This window comes from Aquarana catesbeiana, linkage group LG01 (assembly GCF_042186555.1).
Source record: "Aquarana catesbeiana isolate 2022-GZ linkage group LG01, ASM4218655v1, whole genome shotgun sequence".
Taxonomy (NCBI): domain Eukaryota; kingdom Metazoa; phylum Chordata; class Amphibia; order Anura; family Ranidae; genus Aquarana; species Aquarana catesbeiana.
In genome coordinates this window covers 841,149,118-841,171,336 of record NC_133324.1, presented here as the reverse complement: position 1 = coordinate 841,171,336, position 22,219 = coordinate 841,149,118, and the positions used below count along the sequence as shown (strand labels likewise).

General features: G+C 41.3%; 1 protein-coding gene across 2 annotated transcripts in view; it reads right to left on the bottom strand.

Moving 5' to 3' along the window:
- ARAP2 (ArfGAP with RhoGAP domain, ankyrin repeat and PH domain 2) overlaps positions 1–22,219 on the bottom strand; it is a 604,561-nt gene that overhangs the window by 368,951 nt on the left and 213,391 nt on the right. For both annotated transcript variants that reach the window (XR_012237041.1, XM_073608952.1), the window contains exons 12-14: positions 15,484–15,569; positions 5,606–5,788; positions 748–922 (exon numbers count right to left, since the gene is read on the bottom strand). Coding sequence is in view for 1 of the 2 variants with exons in the window: in XM_073608952.1 (XP_073465053.1) it covers positions 748–922; positions 5,606–5,788; positions 15,484–15,569 (444 nt within the window). In the remaining variant the exon portion in view is untranslated. The remainder of the gene's footprint in view (positions 1–747; positions 923–5,605; positions 5,789–15,483; positions 15,570–22,219) is intronic.

Sequence of the window (22,219 nt, the reverse complement as noted above, 5' to 3'; positions counted from 1 at the left end):
GTCCCCCAAATTTCAACATTCTGTTCAAATTCTTAACCCCCCAAAGACCCCCTGACCCGCCAGCTGTTGTGACAGATGTAAAAGAAATATATGTATTATTAAATTATATATATATATATATATTTTTTTTTTAATTTATTTATTTAATTATTTATTTATTTATTTATTTATTTATTTATTTATTTTTATTTATTTATTTTTTTTTACAATTTTATTCTTTTTTTTTTTTTTTTTATATATACACCCCAACTAAATGTAGGGCGGGAGGGAGGGAACTTCTTCACCAAGAATTCTTCCCAAATGATTACCCAACAGCCCGTGCAACCACCCAAGCCCCTTTTTTTTCCGGCTCCACCCTGACCACCTGACCTGCTGCACCAATAAGGTAAGCCACCCCTTAACCAAAACTACCACAGTGAACTCTTTAACCCTTTCAGACCTATTCCTCCCATAGTCATGCCGACCCTCCGTCCAATTTTTTCCTCCGGGTCACACTGTAATGCACTAGGCTGGTGTTCCTTCTTCCTTTGTTTTCTTTCATTCCTTTCCTGTACGCTATATTGCAGAAACCTTGTCTTACCTATTTTTTTGACTGAATGTATACAACATAGGTGTGTGTCTTTGTCAGCATTGATGTTATTCTATGCCCATTTCGATACCAATAAAAACTCTTTTGGATTAACAAAATATACCAGGAGCAGTACAATACACAGCTTTTAGGTAAGATTTATTGAAAGATGTGTCTACCTGAGAATTTGTTGTGATGTAGAAATTCCATTTGCAAACGCTGTCCAGCCATCTTTGCTAGAAGGTATGGAGTGCTGAGGACTGCATCTCCAGTTGTGCACATGACATCAGCTCCACTAAAAACTAAGATCATCGTTTCCAGTACATCAACTTTGGTCACTGCGGTACATAAAGCCTAAGTTTTGAAACAGAGAAAAAAAGATAAGAAAATGAATATATCCTCTGCACCCAAATTGAAGTGCACAGATGGATAGCTGAGATGAAATGTTTAATAGTGTAGCTTGCATTCAGTCCAAAGCCCTAAAGTAAAATTGTTGTGGTGTTAAGACAAATAAACAACCCTTATTATATAAAACATACATGTTGCAAGGATTTTGGCAAACTTTATTGCAGATTCTTACCTGACTCTGTTCTGAAAATAGTGTTTATTGACTTGCCAATTCTTTTATTAGGCTGACTACTAGGTGTAAGGCTCGGTTCACACCGAAACTGGGCGCGGATCACACAGGAAAGCTGTGCGTCCCTGTTCTCCGTTTTAGGGACCAATCAGGGCCGAATCTTTGCCTGAATTTGGCCCTGAAACTGAGCTAAAGATGCATGGTGTGCATAGTGCGCACCTCAGCCGCCTCGGAGATATGTGAACACAGAGATCCGGTCACATTCTCCTGCTATGCGAATTGGATGCAGGGAAATTCACATCCAATTTGCATAGGTGTGGACCCAGCCTGAGATATGTCTTCATTATAGCCAACTTATCTGTCTGTTTGGACACATCTTTTTACATGTGTCTAAACATTTGACGATAACTAACCAAAAATGGAAGCACTGCAGCACAGCAGGGGTGCCAATAGGAGGAACTGAGAAATTTTGCCAAGGGATCAAACAGAACCATGGGAAAGGCAGATTTCTGTAGGTTAAAGAAAAATGTGTGTCATGGTACAGCAATGATTGGTTGGCAATGGGAAAGAAAGGTATCATCGTTGCATCATTGCATTTAAGATAAACAACATTTCTTAAACCATTTTTAATTGTGGAATTGTATGTGTGTGTGGGGAGGCGGGTACACACTTCCACAATTAAAAATGATTTAAGTCATTTTGCTTATGTTTTTTTTCAAGTTTCACTCCACCACCCTGCCCCAGCTGCCATTCTTAACCAGGGATCTCCTCCGCTCTTAAGCCTCATACAGTGGCCAAAAGAAGGCAGACCTGGCACCTGGCAGTGCCAGCTACCTGAAAATGTAAGAGACAGCCAGCTCCAGATCATGTAAAAAACAAGGATGCTAAAATAAATGAAAAAAAAAACAGCGCAGCACCAAATCGGGGTTGGTGCTGGGCTGTTTAAAAGAGAACCAGGTCATCAAAAAATACTGCTGAAGGTAGCAATACAAATAAATCAACAGTGTAAATAATAACCACAGTGTGTGGTAAAGTAACTTGTAACAAAGTGCAAAGTGCAAAATAGATAATGTGAAAACACAACCATAATTCTTCTATAGGGAAAAAAAAAAGTGTACTGCTAAAGGTAGCAGTGCACATGCAAATGAATAAATAAATGAACAAAAATAGATCAATAGTGTAAACAATATCCACAATGGGTTGTAAAGTGACTGATTTCAAAGTGCAAAGTGCAAAATAAATGATGTTTTTAACACTAGAACAGGGATATGCAATTAGCGGACCTCCAGCTGTTGCAGAAATACAATTCCCATGAGGCATAGCAAGACTCTGACAGCCACAAGTATGACACCCAGAGGCAGAGGCATGATGGGACTTGTAGTTTTGCAACAGCTGGAGGTCCGCTAATTGCATATCCCTGCACTAGAATATTTCTTCTGTAAATATGATGAGTGCAAATATAAATGTACAAAATGAACTGTTTAAAAACCAGCAAACAGTTTCTCAGTGCAGAGTGCAAATAAATTAATGCAAAATGGCAATAGAGTCCTTTCTTTTGTGTGCAAAGGATGTCAAGGTGCAAACACAAGGTGCCAAGGCATAGTAAACTCCTCTTCGTGCAAAAAAACACACTGGTAGCAATTGCCTCTTACCTTGCAGTAATGAGGTAACCGCATGTGTATACAAATCTGTAAGATTCACTTCTTCCTTCTACCATAATACTGGGCCACTGTAGATAGAAATGTCTTTGTCTCTCAGTGGATGCAAGGGAGATATCAGAAAAGAGAGGGGGTCCGGATTGTGTAGTATTTTATATAAACGTAGCTTTTATTGATAACAACAATGAGGGTACTCACATACAATCATAGGATAATGCACAGAACTCCACGAGCGGCGAGCTCGTCTGCCAGTGTCAATACAGGTGCCTTTCCTTCCCTGCATGTGGCGTCACGGCCACGTGACCATCCCCTGATGAAGTGACCCTTGAAGTCAATGTGACACCGAAGGGGGGGGAGGAATCCGATAAGCGGCAGTTCTATTTCTTGGTGGAACTCCTCTTTAATTGAACAAGCTGAAGTTAGAGGCTACCATGCACAGTGCACCAGTTTTAGTAAATCTCCCCCACACTTTCAAAACCTGCAGTTATCAACTGCTTTTGTGGCTCTTGGTATTTGGTTACATGGCATCTGAAAGCTGCAAAGGAAGATTGTGCTGGAAGAGTTTGTCTGCCAGACACTGTGATCACAGATCTCAATAAGGAAAATATAGCTATATGATACTCAGCATGTGTCACTAACTGATAGTTGCACTCTCATTGATATCTGAATGGTGATGTATCTTCACTCAGGGTCATTAGACCAACATACCTTATTAGTACTGACCCAGGGGAAAATTCTCGCCCATCAGACAGGCAGGAATTTACATTTTTGGATGCATACTATACACAAAATGTGTAAAATATGCCCGGAAGCTTCGATGGTTTGACATTTTTATTTTTGTCAGTTTAAGAAAATCATACTTGATGCAGGGAAAAACAGAAAGGTAACTTAATGCATGTCTAAACCTGAAAACAAAAATATATTTTTTTACAGCTTATGGACCCTTAAAATGTTGTGGCTTCATTAGTTAATTTTTTTCAGGCTTCCTTTTCCTTTTTTTCAGATGGTAATCCTGTGAATAACACACTTCCTGTCTCTGTGTGGCTATGATCACTTCTCCTCTGTATCTGTGGATGGAGCAGTGTGTGAAGAAAGCAATGGTTGCCACTAAAACTGGACTTTTATCATGCCTTCCTCTCTTCATTTTTTATTACAAGGGGGTGAGCGGATTAGTGGTTTACAGAAGGAAGATAAGATTGTATGATGTTCCAGTTCAACTCCCAGGAAGTGATAAGGACACTACATTTCTGGCAAGATCAACAAATATGTTCTGTACTTGCTGAAAATGATCTTAGCCTAAAAAAGAAAATTATTACAGCAACCTTATCTAATGATTGGAAAGTTGCAATATATTAAAGTATTGTTCTTGCAATTCTTTTTTTCTTTAACCACCTGTCTACCAGGCTAATTCTTACATTTCTCACATATGTGTAAAAATCAGAATTTTTTTCTATACTTAGACACCCCCCCTAAACATTATATGTTATATTTTGTGAAAGCAAAGACCCTGGAAAATAAAATAGTCCTTGTTGCAATTTTTTATGTCACGTGATATTTGTGCAGCCATTTATGAAACCCAAGTTTTCAGGAAATTATACACTTTATTTAATTTTAATGAACACAAACACAATATAATACTAATTTTCTTAGTACAATATAGATGATGTTATGCCAAATAAATATACATCTTACACGTCACACTTTAAAATTGCACACACCCATGGAATGGCAGCAAACTGCTGTACGTTAATTTATCTATAGGTGATGCTTTAATAGCCTTTACATGTTACCAGTTTAATGTTAAAGATGATCTCTGGCACTATAATTATTGCTCTAACTCTGATATGTGCAGTAATACCTCTCCCAGAGCCACTCAGATCACTTTTACAAGAAAGGCCATTGCCTGCTTTAAAAAATAACACGAAAAAATTACATGATTCTGGTATAACCACTTCCATCTGAAGATGTACAAGTATGTCTTAACCTCTTGGCGCCAAGCGCACGCAAATATGCGGCCTCTCAGCGGGCGGGCCTTGGTGCTGACCGGCCACACATTTGCGTGCAGCAATAATGCAAATAAAGCTGTACCGAGAGTGCGTGCCCTGCGCTCTTAAAGCACAGTTACCGATGGCTTACAGAAGACTCCCGCTCGCTGCTAGTGATTAGGAGCTTTACCATCATGTGACCACCATGACAGCCAATCACGGCGGTTACATGACCATAAGCCTTGTCCCGCCATTCTAAACCCCTTAAGGGACCGGCAGGCACTGGCTCCAAGGGGTAATATTCTCTAAGTGGTTATAGTATGGTATATCCAAGCCCAAAACTTTAACTTTTGGATTGAGCAGGGTATGGTAAAAGCGCTGTTTTTTTTAAAATTTTATATCCTGTTGGGGAGATATACTTTCATTTCTATCTCAGAGAGAAAACTTCAAGTGACAGACTTGTTATCGCTGGAAAAAGTTTGGCCTTAGATACAATTTAAGGACTAGGTCAGTTCATGTTTCAACAACACATATATCTGCGGAAGCCACTGCAAGGAGTTACGATGATGTGTTAAGTGCAATATGGCTACATATTATGATATATTACACTTTGCACATGTTTATTGCTCGTTGCACTTACTTCCTGAATAAACCTATTAGTGTGTGCTTGTGGACAAATAACTCCTACCCCCACTCGAGGAACAGCAAAGCATAAACAGCTGGTTGTCATAAATCTGTGCAATTTTGAAAATGTCTGTAAATGAGCTACAAACAAAGTTACTGCAATATGTTCAGTTTTATTTTGACACTTACGCACCTCATTTAACTGTTGAGGAGAGAAAGCAGAAGAAAGTATTTTCTTAAATCTTCCCTCTTTATATTTTTGCGTGATAAACAATCTTCTCTGACTAATACTGGAGGTCACAGGAAGCTGGTCTTCGGGCAAAAGATTTGCTTCCCAGAAGCTATTAACTTTTTCATTTCCCAGAACAATGAAAAGCTACCAAAAGAAAACACAAACAAACATGAAGATAATGAAATCATTTGTTATACTGTATTGGTTGCAGTGTTCCACACCTCTGCTTTTCTGCAATGATGAAAAGCTGACTGAATTCTATGATCTAACTTTAGCCGATTGAGCAACATTGTACTGCCCAAGTGCCCATCACATCATCACATGTCAGATATGTTCTAATAAGTAGATTTTATTAAAGACTTGGTACAATAACTGACATTACTGAGAGTGTTCTTCACACAAGAGCTAAGTGTCATTGGCTAAAGCTACTTATGAGTGCCAATTAAAAACACCTAGCTATGTTTATATATATATATATATACACAGTATCTCACAAAAGTGAGTACACCCCTCACATGTTTGGTAAATATTTTATTATATCTTTTCATGTGACAATACTGAAGAAATGACACTTTGCTACAATGTAAAATAGTGAGTGTACAGCTTGTATAACAGTGTAAATTTGTTGTCCCCTCAAACTAACTCAACACACAGCCATTAATGCCTAAACAGCTGGCAACAAAAGTGAGTACGCCACTAAGCGAAAATGTCCACACTGGGCCCAAAGTATCAATATTGTGTGGGCACCATTATTTTCCAGCACTACCTTAACCCTCTTGGGCATTGAGTTCACCGGGGATTCACGGTTGCCACTTGAGTCCTCTTCCACTCCTCCATGAGGACATCACGGAGCTGGTGGATGTTAGAGACCTTGCGCTCCTCCACCTTCCATTTGAGGATGTCCTACAGATGCACAATAGGGTTTAGGTCTGGAGACATGCTTGGCCTGGCCATCACCTTCACCCTCAGCTTCTTTAGCAAGGCAGTGGTCGTCTTGGAGGTGTGTTTGGGGTCATTATCATGTTGGAATACTGCCCTGTGGCCCAGTCTCTGAAGGGAGGGGATCATGCTCTGCTTCAGTATGTCACAGTACATGTTGGCCTTCATGGTTCCCTCAATGAACTGTAGCTCCCCAGTGCTGGCAGCACTCATGCAGCCCCAGACCATGACACTCCCACCACCATGCTTGACTGTAGGCAAGACACACTTGTCTTTGTACTCCTCACGTGGTTGCTGCCACACACACTTGACACCATCTGAACCAAATAAGTTTATCTTGGTCTCATCAGACCACAGGACATGGTCCCAGTAATCCATGTCCTTAGTCTGCTTGTCTTCAGCAAACTATTTGCAGGCTTTCTTGTGCATCATCTTTAGAAGGGGCTTCCTTCTGGGACGAGAGCCATGCAGACCAACTTGATGCAGCGTGCGGCGTATGGTCTGAACACTGACAGGCTGACCCCCCACCCTTCAACCTCTGCAGCCATGCTGGCAGCACTCATACGTCTATTTCCCAAAGACAACCTCTGGATATGACACTGAGCACGTGCACTCGACTTCTTTGGTCGACCATGGCGAGGCCTATGGAACCTCTCCTGTTAAACCCCTGTATGGTCTTGGCCACCAAGCTGCAGCTCAGTTTCAGGGCCTTGGCAATCTTCCTATAGCCTAGGCCATCTTTATGTAGAGCAACAATTCTTTTTTTCAGATTCTCAGAGAGTTCTTTGCCATGAGGTGCCATGTTGAACTTCCAGTGACCAGTATGAGAGAGTGAGAGCGATAACACCAAATTTAACACACCTGTTCCTCATTCACACCTGAGACCTTGTAACACTAATGAGTCACATGACACCGGGGAGGTAAAATGGCTAATTGGGCCCAATTTGGACATTTTCACTTAGGGGAGTACTCACTTTTGTTGCCAGCGGTTTAGACATTAACCTCCCTGGCGGTATGATTATTTCGGATTTTAGGTGCTGAAAGCGGTACAATTATTTTGCATGGAAATTTGGCGTTTTATATTGTAGGTCTGTAATTCTTAACAATAACACACTTAAATCTGTCCAAACAAGAGTCTAGTAGATATCCCGGGTATGATAAAGTTTGAAACACAAAAACATAAATTATAATATAATAAATAAAAATAAATAATAAAAAAAAAAAAAAAAAAATAGTAATAAAATAAATTTCCCCACAATTCACTATCGCTCAATTCTGCAAGTGTTCTAATTTACTATCGCTGTTTTCTAGCTGGTCTAAAGCCACTTTTGACGTAAAGGGACACTTTTTGGTTGCTATGGACAATCTCCAGTTTCCAGGCAGAAAGAACAGTGTATATCATGTAAAACTGCATGCAGGGCATGGGCCAAAGCACTGGGGACAAAAGGGATGTGAAATCATTTCATACAGTACTGTAATCTGTAAGATTACAGTACTGTATGTGTTATGATTTTTACTTTTTTTTTAATTTGCCGCCAGGCTCCGCCCCCGTGCGTTGCGCCGCTCGCAGGGAACGGAGCCTGGCACGGAGAGGCTTCGGAGGAGGACGGAGCCCTCGGACACTGCGGGTTACATCGCAGGATCCCGGGGACAAGGTAAGTAATGCCGCCCCAGGATCCTGCAATGCGATCCTGAGTGTGGCTCGGGGTTACCGCTAATGGTACTGAATTCTAACCCCGAGCCACACTCGGGAAAACCGCCAGGGAGGTTAATGGCTGTGTGTTGAGTTATTTTGAGGGGACAGCAAATTTACACAGTTATACAAGCTGTACACTCACTACTTTACATTGTAGCAAAGGGTGTTATTTATTAAAGGAAAATCCACTTTGCACTGCAAGTGCACTTGAAAATGCACTGAAAGTACACTTGGAAGTAAAGTTGCTGTAGATCCGAGGGGGACATGCAAGAAAAATAAAAAACAGCATTTTTAGCTTGCACATGATTGGATGATAAAATCAGCAGAGCTTTCACTCATTTCAGATCTACTCCTCAGATTTACACGACAGCACTTCCAAGTGCACTTTTAGTGCACTTTCAAGTGCACTTGCAGTGCAAAGTGGATTTGCCTTTTCATAAATAACCCCCAAAGTTTCTTTAGTGTTGTCACATGAAAAGATATGAAAAAATATTTACAAAAATGTGAGGGGCGTACTCACTTTATGTTTAAAGCTGGCCACTCGGTGTACTCTTAACATAAAGAAACGCTTTTATTGGCTACATGTGAAATGACACAGCATCAGAAATGGAAATGCATTGTGTTTCAGCTTATACAGCCTTCCTTATAGCATAATATATATATATATATATATATATATATATATATATATATATATATATTTTTTTTTACATAATTACAGTAGTTGCCATATATATTTAAAGTGATATTGTGCTATGCTGATTAAGGGCAGCATAAGTCCATTAACCGTTAAGTCCTCATAACTTTGGTGTATGGGGAGCATGTTAATCTCTTCCCTTTCTCTCATGCAATATCATTGATGCTTTGTAATTGATTGCTCAGGTATTAGTCCTGTAATATAGGGGCGAGGATCAAATCCTCCTGTCTGTGTAAGCTTCAGGTCCTGACTTGGAGTTTTTAAAAGGCTGCCTTTTCTAAATCTTAAAAGCAAGCAGAGCTGCAGGGGAGAGAAAGAAAGGTAAGTATATGTTGCAGCAGGGGCTGACAAGAAAAATGGAAACTGTTCCTTTGCCTTGCACCTACCATTTAAACCACTTCTGGCTAGAAGTGATGCGGCAAGATGGCCGCCACGTCACTTCCAGTTTCGCCCATTTTCCAGGCGTCATCAATTTCCAGTGGAATTCTTCAGTTGTAAAGTTTTATAAACAATGCCCAGATGCCAATGGCTCCTCTTTATGTCCCCTAAGGATATCTTTTGTATAGATGAAAAGCGTGGGGCTAGCAGCCTATGATGTCATCATATCTGCTGGTGGACCGCAGTATGGTGTTTTTGAGCTTTTATTACCCTGATATGCTTGTGAGTATATTTGCATGGAAATAGATTGGTGTTTTCAGCAATATTAGTCACTGGTCCTTTGAATTATCTCCTGAATCTTACTGTGGAGAATTGCACTTTCTGGACATCCTGCGGGACACCCGGTGGGCATGGAAGTTGTTATCATACTGTGGTGCGATTCATATTTGGTGTATCCTGCACTATTGATCTCTTAAAAATCTGGAGATCACAATTATCTGGTAAGGGAACTCATAGTCATATGTTTGAGGTGATTTGGGATTTAAGCACATTGAACTGTGGTGTTTTATTTTTACAGGGCCCCCCTCAGTGGATTCCTGAACATTCCTTTGGGAGTGGACATTTATTTTTATTATAGTATTGTTTGAGTTATATTCTTTCATCTTTTCACTTGGTTGGTTATTTTATTTAGCTGATGTTGATATTATTTATATCATTTTTTTGGTTAGAGGCTTTGCATGCTCTTTTTGACTATTATTTTGTATTTCCCAGTATCCGGAACATTACCTCTGAGCACTTCTCACAAAGAATCATTTTGTAGGGGCGTAATTTTGCAGCTCAATGTCCAGTTTCTCTTGATAAAGTATTGTTGTGAGGTCAGCCTTTACTGCTGGAATAGTGGGTGGGTAAAGAGTAGTCCACACTTTTAAAATGTTCCTATGGGCTGCCAGGAGACAGAGGTGTGTCCATTGAGAGATATTTACTCTGGGTGTCTCCAGGCATGGTGGTGTAGGCATGTTGTAACCAAATAGCAGTAGCAGAGGTGTCTTTGAGATTAGTGAGTTTGTGATGCTGGGTATAAACGTAATGATTTGATCCCAGAAGATGGAGATCGGGAGACAGAGCCAAAAGCGATGGAACAGCAAAAGTTTGATGGACCCACATTTTGGGCATGCTACAGGCTGTGACGGTGTGTTTTAAGATATAAATGGGATGAAACCCCTGTGGATTAATTTGAACTGTGTTTCTCTCCAAATTTCATTGGTGATGCACTCTAATGCCCTGTACACACGGTCAGACATTGATCCGACATTCCGACAACAAAATCCATGGATTTTTTCTGACGGATGTTGGCTCAAACTTGTCTTGCGTACACACGGTCACACAAAGTTGTCGGAAAATCCGATCGTTCGGAGCGCGGTGACGTAAAACACGTACGTCAGGGCAGTAGCCAATAACTTTCATCTCTTAATTTATTCTGAGCATGCGTGGCACTTTGTGCATTGGATTTGTGTACACATGATCGGAATTTCCGACAACGGATTTTGTTGTCGGAAAATTTTATAGCAAGCTCTCAAACTTTGTGTGTCGGAAATTCCTATGGAAAATGTGTGATTGAGCCTACACATGGTCGGAATTTCCGACAACAAGGTCCTAGCACACATATTCCATCGGAAAATCCTATCGTGTGTACAGGGCATTAGACTTTTAAATAGCCTTCTAGAATTTTGTCTCCCAATTTGTCTACTGGAAGGTCTTTGCACCAGTTCTTAAAAAGTTTTTATGGTGTTGATATCTGAATGTAGCGATTTGTAGACCTCCGAAATAGAGTAAGACGATCAATCATAGAGGGACAAAATCTTTTAGAGATATCTGGACAGCAGGAGGATATGTAGGCAAGTGCCTGGTTATAGTAGAAGAGATGCGTTGCAGGTAGTCTGTATTCAGTGATTAACTCTAAAAAGGGTTTCCGCTTCATTGTGTCTATATGAAACAGAGAGCTTGCCTTTACCAGGCCTTTGGTGTGCTAAAAGTCATATGCCTTGTATTCTATTGCTTGAGGAAACATATTGTTGCCATGAAGCCAAAGGCATTGGGAGACCAAGGAAGGAAGGTGAAGTTTTTTTCTGCCGCCAGGCAATAATAGTGTCTTGGATCAAGATATTATTTTGTAAGGGTCTTGAGAGAGATTACATTTTACAATGCAGGATGCCAGAGAGATGGTAAGGAGAGACCAGATTAGATTCCAGAGTGTAGTTCACATAGACAGAGGATTGAGACAACCAGTCTAACCCATACCTAAGCAAGTAAGCTAGATTGTACATTCTGATATCCGAGATACCGGCACCTCCTTCACTTTTGGGAAGATGCAATTTGGGCAGAGCAATATAGGGTCTCTTCTTGCACCATAAAAAGGAAACAATAGCTTTATTGAGTTTCTGTACATCTTGGTGTTTTAAGAGGATGGGAATAGTTTGTAGAGGGTATAGGAGGCAAGGGAATCTTCCAAAGAGTGATATAGGTGGAGTCATCCAAGCCTTTTGTAATTTTGGCAAAGGAGGGTAGTTGAGATTGTAAAGAGAAGAGGGCCCCTTCTCTATTTTAACACCTAGATATGTAATAAATTGTTGGGCCAGAGGGAAGAGGTAGGACACCTTCCATCTTGAAGAGACAGGGTGAGTAAGGGGGAGCACTTCACTTTTATTGTAATTTACCCGCAGGCCAGAACAGGTGCGGAACAGGTCCAAAGTAGATTGTAAGATGTCCACATCGGAGAAGGGATCTGACGTAAAGATTAACAAGTCGTGCGCAGCTCCCTTAATCCGATGTGGATACCATGGAGGGGAGCAGAGGTAAGCAGGTACCTCAAAAGAGGCTCTATTGCTAAGTTAAATAACAGAGGAGACAGGGGGCACCCCTGTCTGGTACCTTTATGTAGAGTGATACTACCTTAGATGCCTCCAGAGGTGATGATATGGGCTGGAGGATTAGAGTACATATATTGTAAAAAACCCCACACACGCCCTGCAAAGCCTGATTCTGACCGGACCATAAAGAGCAGTCAAGATTGATATTGTCAAAGGCCTTTTCTGCATCAAGTGTTATAGGGCGATAGGACTGGGAAGGGAGGGGTCCTTTGCTTTCTTAGCAAGGAGCTTAATATAAGCCTGAGAACCGGTGTGTAGATGCTTATCCCCATCCCACCTAACATTATATAAAGATTGGAGGGTGGGGAGAATGTCTTCGCTGGTCACCTTCTAGAATCCTGCAGAATAGCCATCAGGGCCGGGGGCCTTGTTATTCGCTAAAGTTTTAATTGTGTGGCAATTCCTTCTATAGATACGGGAGCATTAAGATTGTCTAATTGGGACTCTGAGAGATGGGGAAGCACCAGGTCATCTAGGAACATGCGGGCTGTGTATAAAGCCGTATAATAGGATTCTAGAATTGTTGAGATTTCCTGTGTGGCTTGTGTAAGTTGGCCTGCGTTGTTTTTGAGCACCAAAATGTGTGTTGGTTTATAAGGACCTTTAGTGAGCCTGGAAAGAAGTTTTCCAGGTTTATTTCCAAATTTATGGAGTAGTACAACTAGGTATGATTGTTTTATTGTTCCTGTTGATCGGCCCAGTAATCAAAAGAACACTTGGCCTCATGCCAAGCAGTTGTATGGTGAGTTGGAATTAACTAGGTTGCATTGGGCTTGGCGGAGGGTTTCGCTAGCCTGTCTATATTTTTGTGCTGCGGCTTTCTTAAAAGAAGAAGCATAGGGAATAATTTTGCCTCGCTAAAAGGCCTTGCCCGCTTCCCAGAACAGGATGGGGTCACTTTCGTGCTCTTGGTTAAAAGACTGATACTCCGACCAGCCCTTGCAGATGGTACGTAGGAAGTTCTCATTATGTGCCAAATAGATGCAGAATTTTCAAAGTTTAAGAGTTGCATGTGACTGGAGGATGTTTAGAGTTAGAGATATGGGAGCGTGATCGAAAATGGCCATCTCGTGTATAGAAGAATCGTTGATGGAATAGAGAAGGAGAGGGGAGCAAAACAGAAAATCTAGTCTGGCCAAGGAGTCTTGAGGAGGGGAATAAAAAGTAAATTCTCTAGCTATAGGATGACTTAGATGCCATTGGTCTAGCATGTTCAAAGCTGACAACATATGTGAGAGTGGAGAGTCTCTATGTGTAGATGTGGGACCCAACTTAGCTCTGTGGGGCTTGCATAATTTGCAGTCTTCCCATAAAGTTTAACAATGTACAATGACTGGCCTTGACGACTGCCTGTTTTCCATAAGTTGACCCAGCCTATGCACTCTGTATCGACCCCCAATGCCTTGGGGATGGCGGAGGAGCATAGCATGGCCAGGTCAGCAGTCTTGACTGATTCTGGGACTCCAATGATGCGCAGATTATTCCACCTGGAATGGTTTTCCAGGTCTTCTAATTTCTCCTGGAAAGCTAGCAAAGCCTCATCATGAGCCTGGATAACATTAGATGCCTGATGCATGTCTTCTGCTATGAGAGACAGCCGATGCTCTGTGGTCTGTATTTGTTGCAGCTGTTACCCCAGCTCCTTACGGAGCTGAGCTATGCCCTGTGTCATAGCCTTCTCCAAAGCTAAGGAGGTGGGGGTGAGAAGGGCTGCTACAGCCTCTGCGATGCGGCATATGAAGGATCCGCCACTGCAGGGGCAGAGGAAGCCGCCGAGGAGTTGAGTCCGGGCAGAGAGGAAGGTGGGAGGTCCCCTCAAGAGTATCTAACATGGCTACAGGTCCCACCATGTTGATATTGGCGGGTGGGCTCCACATTGATATCCTGGCTGGGCTGTGTTCAGGAGTGGGATCGCTCTATGAATTGGTCCATTAGATAGAGCGGTACTCACTTAGTGAGTGACGGCAGCGGATGAGCTCCTGTAACGGCTTATGAGGCAGGATTCTGCAGGCTTAGGGGGAGCTGTGGGAGTCTTTGTCTACATTGCATGGTGCTGGAACCAGAAGCCTATAAGTCACTTCTGACAAGTTATGCCAACACCACAGAATCTTAGGAGATGGCCCTGCCCCTCCTCAAGCACACAGCCAGTGATTGAAAGCTTAAGCCGTGCATGTTTCCCCATGAGACTGTAGAGGGGGTGTGTCCATTCCCTCCACTCAGAATACACTCAGTTCCCTGTTCTATACTTTGCAGCGTGTAACATCAGATCCCTACCCCCTGCCTCCTGAATCTCAGAAATGCTGTATAAAATTTGTGCTTTAGGAGGCTGTAGAGAAGCGAGGATGGCAGATAAACAGGTAAAACTTATTATCTTTGTTTCATCTTTGTGTATCACCTGAGGATAGTCACTTAATATATGTAAGGGTTTATACCATTTTAACTGAACTTTTAATTAACCATGGGTTTGTTTAAAATATTAATATTTTAAGCAGATCTCTACCCAATTGTTTTAGGCATTTACAGAGCAGTCATCACAATGGCAACTTAAACTGTAAGCCAGACTTTCAGGTTCCTTTCTCTAGAGTACATTTTCTATTTATTCTATAGCAAATCCAATATACTAGTAACACAAAGGTTCTGATGCATGCTCCAGATAAGTGAAGCTTTTGACACCTGTTCTCCATAGATCTGTATGCATTTCAATTAGGGCCAAAGGTGGTAAAGTTACGTAGTAATGAATCTCTTGCCATTAAATAAATTGCCAGAAATAAGTGCATGTTTTAAATCATTTTCTGTCGATCCTTGAACAATCAAAAAAGGCTGACCTTCAAAATATGTGGATTTGCTTAACATGGTTTGCTCATTTCATCACATTCCACAATTTAGTATGTTTAGTGCATACAAGGCTGCTTTTATAGAATGTAATTTTCCAGGCCTTGATTAAGTGCCCTGCACAAATAATTACATTGTATTCCTTTAGCTGTCATTACCAGTATCATATGAATATTCTATATATGTACCCCAACACAGTGTATCCCAATATGTAATCTGAATGTATCAAAATTGCTCTTCTGTAACCTCAATATTGTTAGATATTGTGCCTATATGATAAAAAGGCACATAATATATGCAGTACAGTAAATTCAGAAAATTTTAATCTAAGCAAAATATAAAAGTAAATTAGAATAAAATATTAACAAACCTCAACAAGTTCATTGGTCCAGATTGATGTATTCTGTTTTAAACTGTGCACCTTTGAAACTTTGCTTCCTAATGCTCTGTGTTGACCTGTCATTATAAAGAGAATCATTTATAGACAAAGTGATTCATTCCTTTTATTCATTCATTCATGTATGCATTTGTTGATGGTGGAGATGCTGAATTATAATTTTTCATTGCACTATCCTTATTTGTTTTTAAAAGCAAATCATAGGGTAAATAGCTTCAGGCACAGCTGGGTTGTAAATCTGTTTGGTTAGTTTTGTGGTTAACACACACCTCTGCCACGCTGCACAGCCAGACAGTTATGCCTCATTCACACAGGTGTACTTAAGCGTACGGCCGTGCAAGGAACATGTTTGCCAGCATGGGGATGCACAGGTGTTCTGTGCATCCCCTTTCTGGCAGTCCTATTCATGTCAATTGGGATGCTGCGGCTGAATGGACACAGCTGGTGCTCCCAATCTGACAGCCGTGTGGGATGGGTGAGTACGGGTGCATATCCCCAAATGCAGACAGTGTGCATTTGGGGAAACCCACATGAATGTCAAATTGTGAGCAGTGGGTGTGTTTGTGCAGTCGCTGCATCCCAACTGACATGAATGGGTCCTTGCATGGGGATGCACAGGACAGCTGTGCATCCCCAGGTGGGCAAACACGGCCCGGGCCTTAATACTACTATTTCCTATTTTAGCTTTAGCACCAGTGTTACCTGCCTGGTGTTTGGACAGTCTAGCAGGTGTGATAATCTTTCTGTATTTATGGCAGAAAGCATAGAGAAGGATATAGAAACATAACAGCAAGGTGCTTCAAAGATACTCTGATAGTTAAACAGTCATATGGACCAATTAACAAAGCTATAATACATGTGTTATTTGCTATAATGATTGTTATTTGAGCCTCATGATTGTTATTTTCAGTTCTCATTGGTTCTCGTTGCTGAAAATAATGGTTGTAATGGCAAACTGTTATCCTTATAGCTTAGTGAATTGAGCACGTACCGTCTAGTCGGACTGAAAATAGACATTTAATCAGGAAAACAGTTGTGTAAGCATCACTAAAATATTAACTACTTCATGACTAGCATCTCATTCCCCTGCAAACTCCAATTTTCTGTGTATCTCTAGCATTACTTTATATCTTATGTGCTCGGATTCCATTAACTTAAAATTACTACACATTATATCTCAATAACTTGGTTTTGCTTCTCAGTGATAGTTGTACCGATATGCTATAACTATGCCCTGCTTCTCTGCAAAGAACAGACTTCAGACATATCCAATTTAAAGAAGAGTGGTTCATTTTTCTGGTTTTGAAGATACAAGAGTTTCAGGCTGATTTACTAAAGAAGTTGCAAATCTTCACACAATGAATTGTCGATTATCCAATCATGTGAAAGAGCAAATTACCGTCCACCTAATTTATCTGCACTTGACTGGATAACTGAAATTAATATATACCCAATTTATTGTGTGAAGATTATCAATTCCTTAAGTAAATCAGACTTTCTTTTGTTTCTAATCTACCTACCCAAAACTGATGTTGGTTTTAGAAACCTAAAATGTTTTGGTAAACATGTATTCCAAAAAAAAAAATTCAATTGAAATATTGCATTATGTTGTAACATTTATGAAGGTGTAGCAAACGAATGCATCCAAAATGGGTCATTGGTTTCTTATGAAACTGGGATCTCAAATCATTTAGTTTTTTCCCTAGTATTGTCCCTGTCAGCTCTGGTGCCCTAAGCCAGTGATGATGAACCTTGGCACCCCAGATGTTTTGGAAATACATTTCCCATGATGCTCAAGTACACAGAAGGCATGAGCATCAAGGGAAATTTAGTTTCAAAACATTTGGGGGTGCCAAGGTTTACCATCACTGTCCTAGGCTATGGCTTGTGTTGGCTGTGCAGAAATGTGGCCCTGTCTGCGTGCCATCATCAGGTATACATAAACTGGCACTTTTAGCCAAATGCTTAAATACATAAAAAAATAAAATCATGCAACCCCTAACAATACAAAAAAAAGCACTAACTAAAGAAAAATAATCAACATCCACTCCTAAAGTACTAAGAGATTAAAGTAAAACAATACCAATCAACACCCCAAATGAAACAAAAGGTAAACAAAGTCAAAAAGAAATAAAACTCCCACCAAATAAAATAATTTCTCCTAATACCTTAAGATACCTTAGAGCTATGACTCCACAGTATTTTCTGCAATACTGTCACTGGTACTAGTTGTGTCTCTTCCTCAGTACTGTAACTGCTTTGATATGAGGCATAGACAGCTGTGAATGGTACTCTTTATTCTCAGCTATATAACCACATTGAGCATATGACATCTGCCATGAAATGTACCCATCTTCCAAACTACTTGCCATTTTCCAGTGGTGATGTGGCAGGTTAGATAAAAGTGGTTATATCTCCCAAAAGATTACAATAACACGCATTAGAAGCTTCATTAATAAGACTAACACACACATACCTGTCCATTATAAAACTAGAATGACAGTTGTGCTTTCTGTGTGCTGTCTGTTGGTACTTTAGAAGAACTTGCTCAAGTATAGTTTAAAATGTATGTCAAAATAATAAAAAAAAATCTTTGCATCACATCATTGCAATAACTACAACAAGAAATAAAGAGCCTCATCATCTCTGCAATACATGCACATTTCCCCATGTGTTATCCTTTTAAAGTCCATGCAAGTACAGAAAAATACCTGTTGATCTGCCAAAAATCCACCCAACCCCTAACTCCTGTTATGGGCTGACAACACATAGCATTTTGTTGACTGAGTGGTGTGAGCCCTATCCAGTTTTCTTTTGATAAACTACTCAAATCTTTCCCCTATCCTATTCTCCTCAACATAAACAATAATAATTCTGTAGTCCCAAAATAACAACCAGACTCTTTGACAAAGAAGCGTGCACAAGACACAGAACAGATCTAAAATTCAGACATGATCAATCAGTATTTTTTGTGCATTGATCAAATATATGTAGCCACCTAGTCCTAAGCAGGAGTGACTTTTAAAAATTTAGTCTAGCTGGGTGGTAGACAGACTAGACTGATTTATAGTCTATTTGTTAATTTGGTTTTCCCCCTAACCTCAGCTGTTTCTCTCTGCTGTCAATAGGTATCAATTGTACCTCTGGCAATAGAGTGAGATGCCACAGTAATAATGAGTTATAAATATTTATGTTCCCTTGACCAACCAGTAGGCGGCTTATTGCTACTGGTGCATGCTGGGGGGAGCATAAATATTTAGAGTGGACCTTGCGAGCTGCAGCCTGGGAACAGTATGTGATGTACAGCTGTGTGACTTGGCCTGGGACTTGGTACAAATGCCTCGAAGCAGAAGAAGCCTGCACGTACAGTGTGATCCTGGTGCTGAAGTATCTGGGATCAGGAAGTGTAAGGGCTGGGCCCAGCCCTTCCTTCTCTGAGCTGCCCGGTCAGCTGTCGGCTAATTGCCAGCTCCTATCTTCCCACAGGTACCCAGCCATTGATGATATCCTGCTCATCAGTCCTGCCTACTTAAGCAGTCCAGCCCAGATGATCTCTGCCTTTGCCTTAGTCAACATCACAGAGACGCTCTCCTGCATTCCTGTTAAAAGACTTACTTGGCTGACATCCCTTCTGGCTTCAGATCCTGCTTGCTGTTTTACTACGCTCCCTGACATTTGGCTTGTCTGACTATCCATTCTGGTTCCTGAACTCTGGCTATGTTTTGACTACATTTGTTGTATTTACTTTCATTATTAAACAAGTGTGATTTAACTGTACTTCAGTAGGCGCAGGTCAGTAGTAGGGATGGGCCGAACACCCCCCTGTTCGGTTCGCATCCAGAACATGCGAACAGGCAAAAAATTTGTTTGAACACGCGGACACCATTAAAGTCTATGGGACACGAACACGAAAAATCAAAAGTGCTAATTTTAAAGGTTAATATGCAAGTTATTGTTATAAAAAGTGTTTGGGAACCTGGGTCCTGCCCCAGGGGACATGTATCAATGCAAAAAAAAGTTTTAAAAACAGCCGTTTTTTCGGGAGCAGTGATTTTAATAATGCTTAAAGTGAAACAATAAAAGTGATATATTCCTTTAAATTTTGTACCTGGGGGGTGTCTATAGTATGCCTGTAAAGTAGCACATGTTTCCTGTGTTTATAACAGTCCGAGAGCAAAATGAATTTCTAAAGGAAAAAAAAGTCATTTAAAAGTGCTAGCGCCAGTGCCAGCTATTAATGAATCCCGACAATACACATAAAAGTCATTGAAAAATTTTTAAAAAAACGTGTGGGGGTCCCCCAAAATTCTATTACCAGGTCTGGTATGGATATTAAGGGGAACTCCGCGCCAAAATTAAAATAAAATTGGCATGGGGGTTTCCCCCAAAAATCCATACCAGACGCTTTAGGTCTGGTATGGATTTTAAGGGGAACTCCTCGCCAAAATAAAAAAAAATGGCGTGGGATTTCCCCAAAAATCCACACCAGACCCTTATCCGAGCACGCAACCTGGCAGGCCGCAGGAAAAGAGGAGTGGACGAGAGAGTGCCCCCCCTCCTGAACCATACCAGGCCACATGCCCTCAACATGGGGATCTCATCTCCACAACCCTTGCCCGGTGGTTGTGGGGGTCTGAAGGCGTGGGGGCGGGGTTTCCCAGTGACGTGTATTGGTGATCCCGCCCCCTCTGATGCAACGCAGGATTCCCGTTGCATCAGAGGGGGCAGAGTCACCCGTACACGTCACTGGGAAACCCCAACATTTCCCCTTGTCAGAGGGGGACGGGGTCACGTGACGGGTGGCCCCTCCCTCAGCTACATAAGAGCTGTCAAGCTAGGGCCGCGTCATTGGCTGGGTGCCTCTGGTGGAGGCAGGATCCTGTGCGTGGTCCTCGCTGGAGTCGCTGGAGATCATCCATCGCTGGAGATCAAGAACTGGATTACATCGCTGGAGTAGGAGCATGGATTTATTGGATTACATTGCTGGAATCTCTTTTTTATTTTTTATTTTTTTATTTTTAACAAAGGACTTGTCCCAAGCTGTTTCCTGTGGTTTTTTAACATTTTGACACTTTCTTTTTGTGAAATGGGAGGGATACAATGTACTCCTCCCAATTCACATAGGGGGGGCCAGGATCTGGGTGTCCCCTTTGTTAAAGGGGGCTTCCAGATTCCGATAAGCCCCCCCGCCCACAGACCCTCACAACCAACGGGCAAGGGTTGTGGGGATGAGGCACTTGTCCCCATCAACATGGGGACATCCTGGGGGCATGTGGCCTGGTATGGTTCAGGAGGGGGGGCGCTCTCTCCTCCCCCTTCTTTTCCTGCGGCCTGTCAGGTTGTGTGCTTGGATAAGGGTCTGGTGTGGATTTTTTGGGGGAACCCCACACCATTTTTTTTTAAATTTTGGCGTGGAGTTCCTTTTTGGGGTGAACCCCACGCCAATTTTTAAAAAAATTTTGGCGCGGAGTTCCCCTTAATATCCATACCAGACCTGAAGGGCCTGGTAATGGAATTTTGGGGGACCCCCACGCATTTTTTTTTATTTTTCAATGACTTTCAATTACTTTTATGTGTAAAACCCCAAATTGTTCGCTGTTCGGCGAACGGGCGAACAGCCAATGTTCGAGTCGAACTCATGTTTGACTCGAACAGATAGCCCATCCCTAGTCAGTTGACAGTAGGCGAAGGCCATGAATTCAGAAGATACAGTCAATCCACTTATTGGTAATATTCTTTCCAGATTGGATGAGCAAGATCACCGCATGGATCAGTTTGCCATGGCGTTACAAATGCTCCTGAGTCACACGGCTCACCTGGAATCTCCCACTGTGGCTGCTCTGGTTCAACCTGAGTTGCAAGCAGTCCCTGCTGCTGCTGTGCCAGTCTCTGTGCAGGCACCCGCCTTGAGTATTACCTCTATAAGAGGTATGTCTGGTTCCGCTTCGCTTCCCCAGTGATTTTGGGGCAATCCAGTCCAATGCAGAGGGTTTCTCAACCAGGTTGAGATATACTTTGAGATGCTGCCCCAGGCGTTTCCCACGGACCGAACCAAAGTAGGTTTTGTGATATCTTTGCTTTCTGAGAGAGCCTTGGCCTGGGCAAACCTCTTATGGGAGACGCAAAAATCTGTTGTCTTGAGTTACCCTGAGTTTGTGGCCTCCTTTAAAAGGGTATATACTATAAAAACAATGGGTTAATCGCGCTACCTGGAAACCTGATTGCTAGGCATATACAGAAAAAAGCCTAAAATTGGTTTTATATTATTACCTTCTCACACACTGACATATTTATCCCCTCAATAATATATAAGGGGGGTATCTCAGACACTAATAACTAGTGTAAATGGGTAAGAGGCGTTCTAAATTCCCTACACTATAGGTATTTGTAATTGTGCATATGGCGATATGTTTTTTGTATATATCTGTAGACAAAATAATATATAGGTAGATAGCTAGGTTGGTGTAATAAAGTTGGAGAAGTACCGCTGTGTATATGTTACTATGTATTATAATAACTCTATATAGCAATGGTAGGCAAACAGCCAGTACCCAGAATTTGAGCTATACCCACCACTTAAGTGCAACTGAAATAGTACAATCCAGCTAAAACATACCATATATTACAGTAAACATCTCTCGGTGATGTATACTAATTCATAGGTATAAATTTACATCAACCACATATGTACATGCATCAAGTCTGAAGT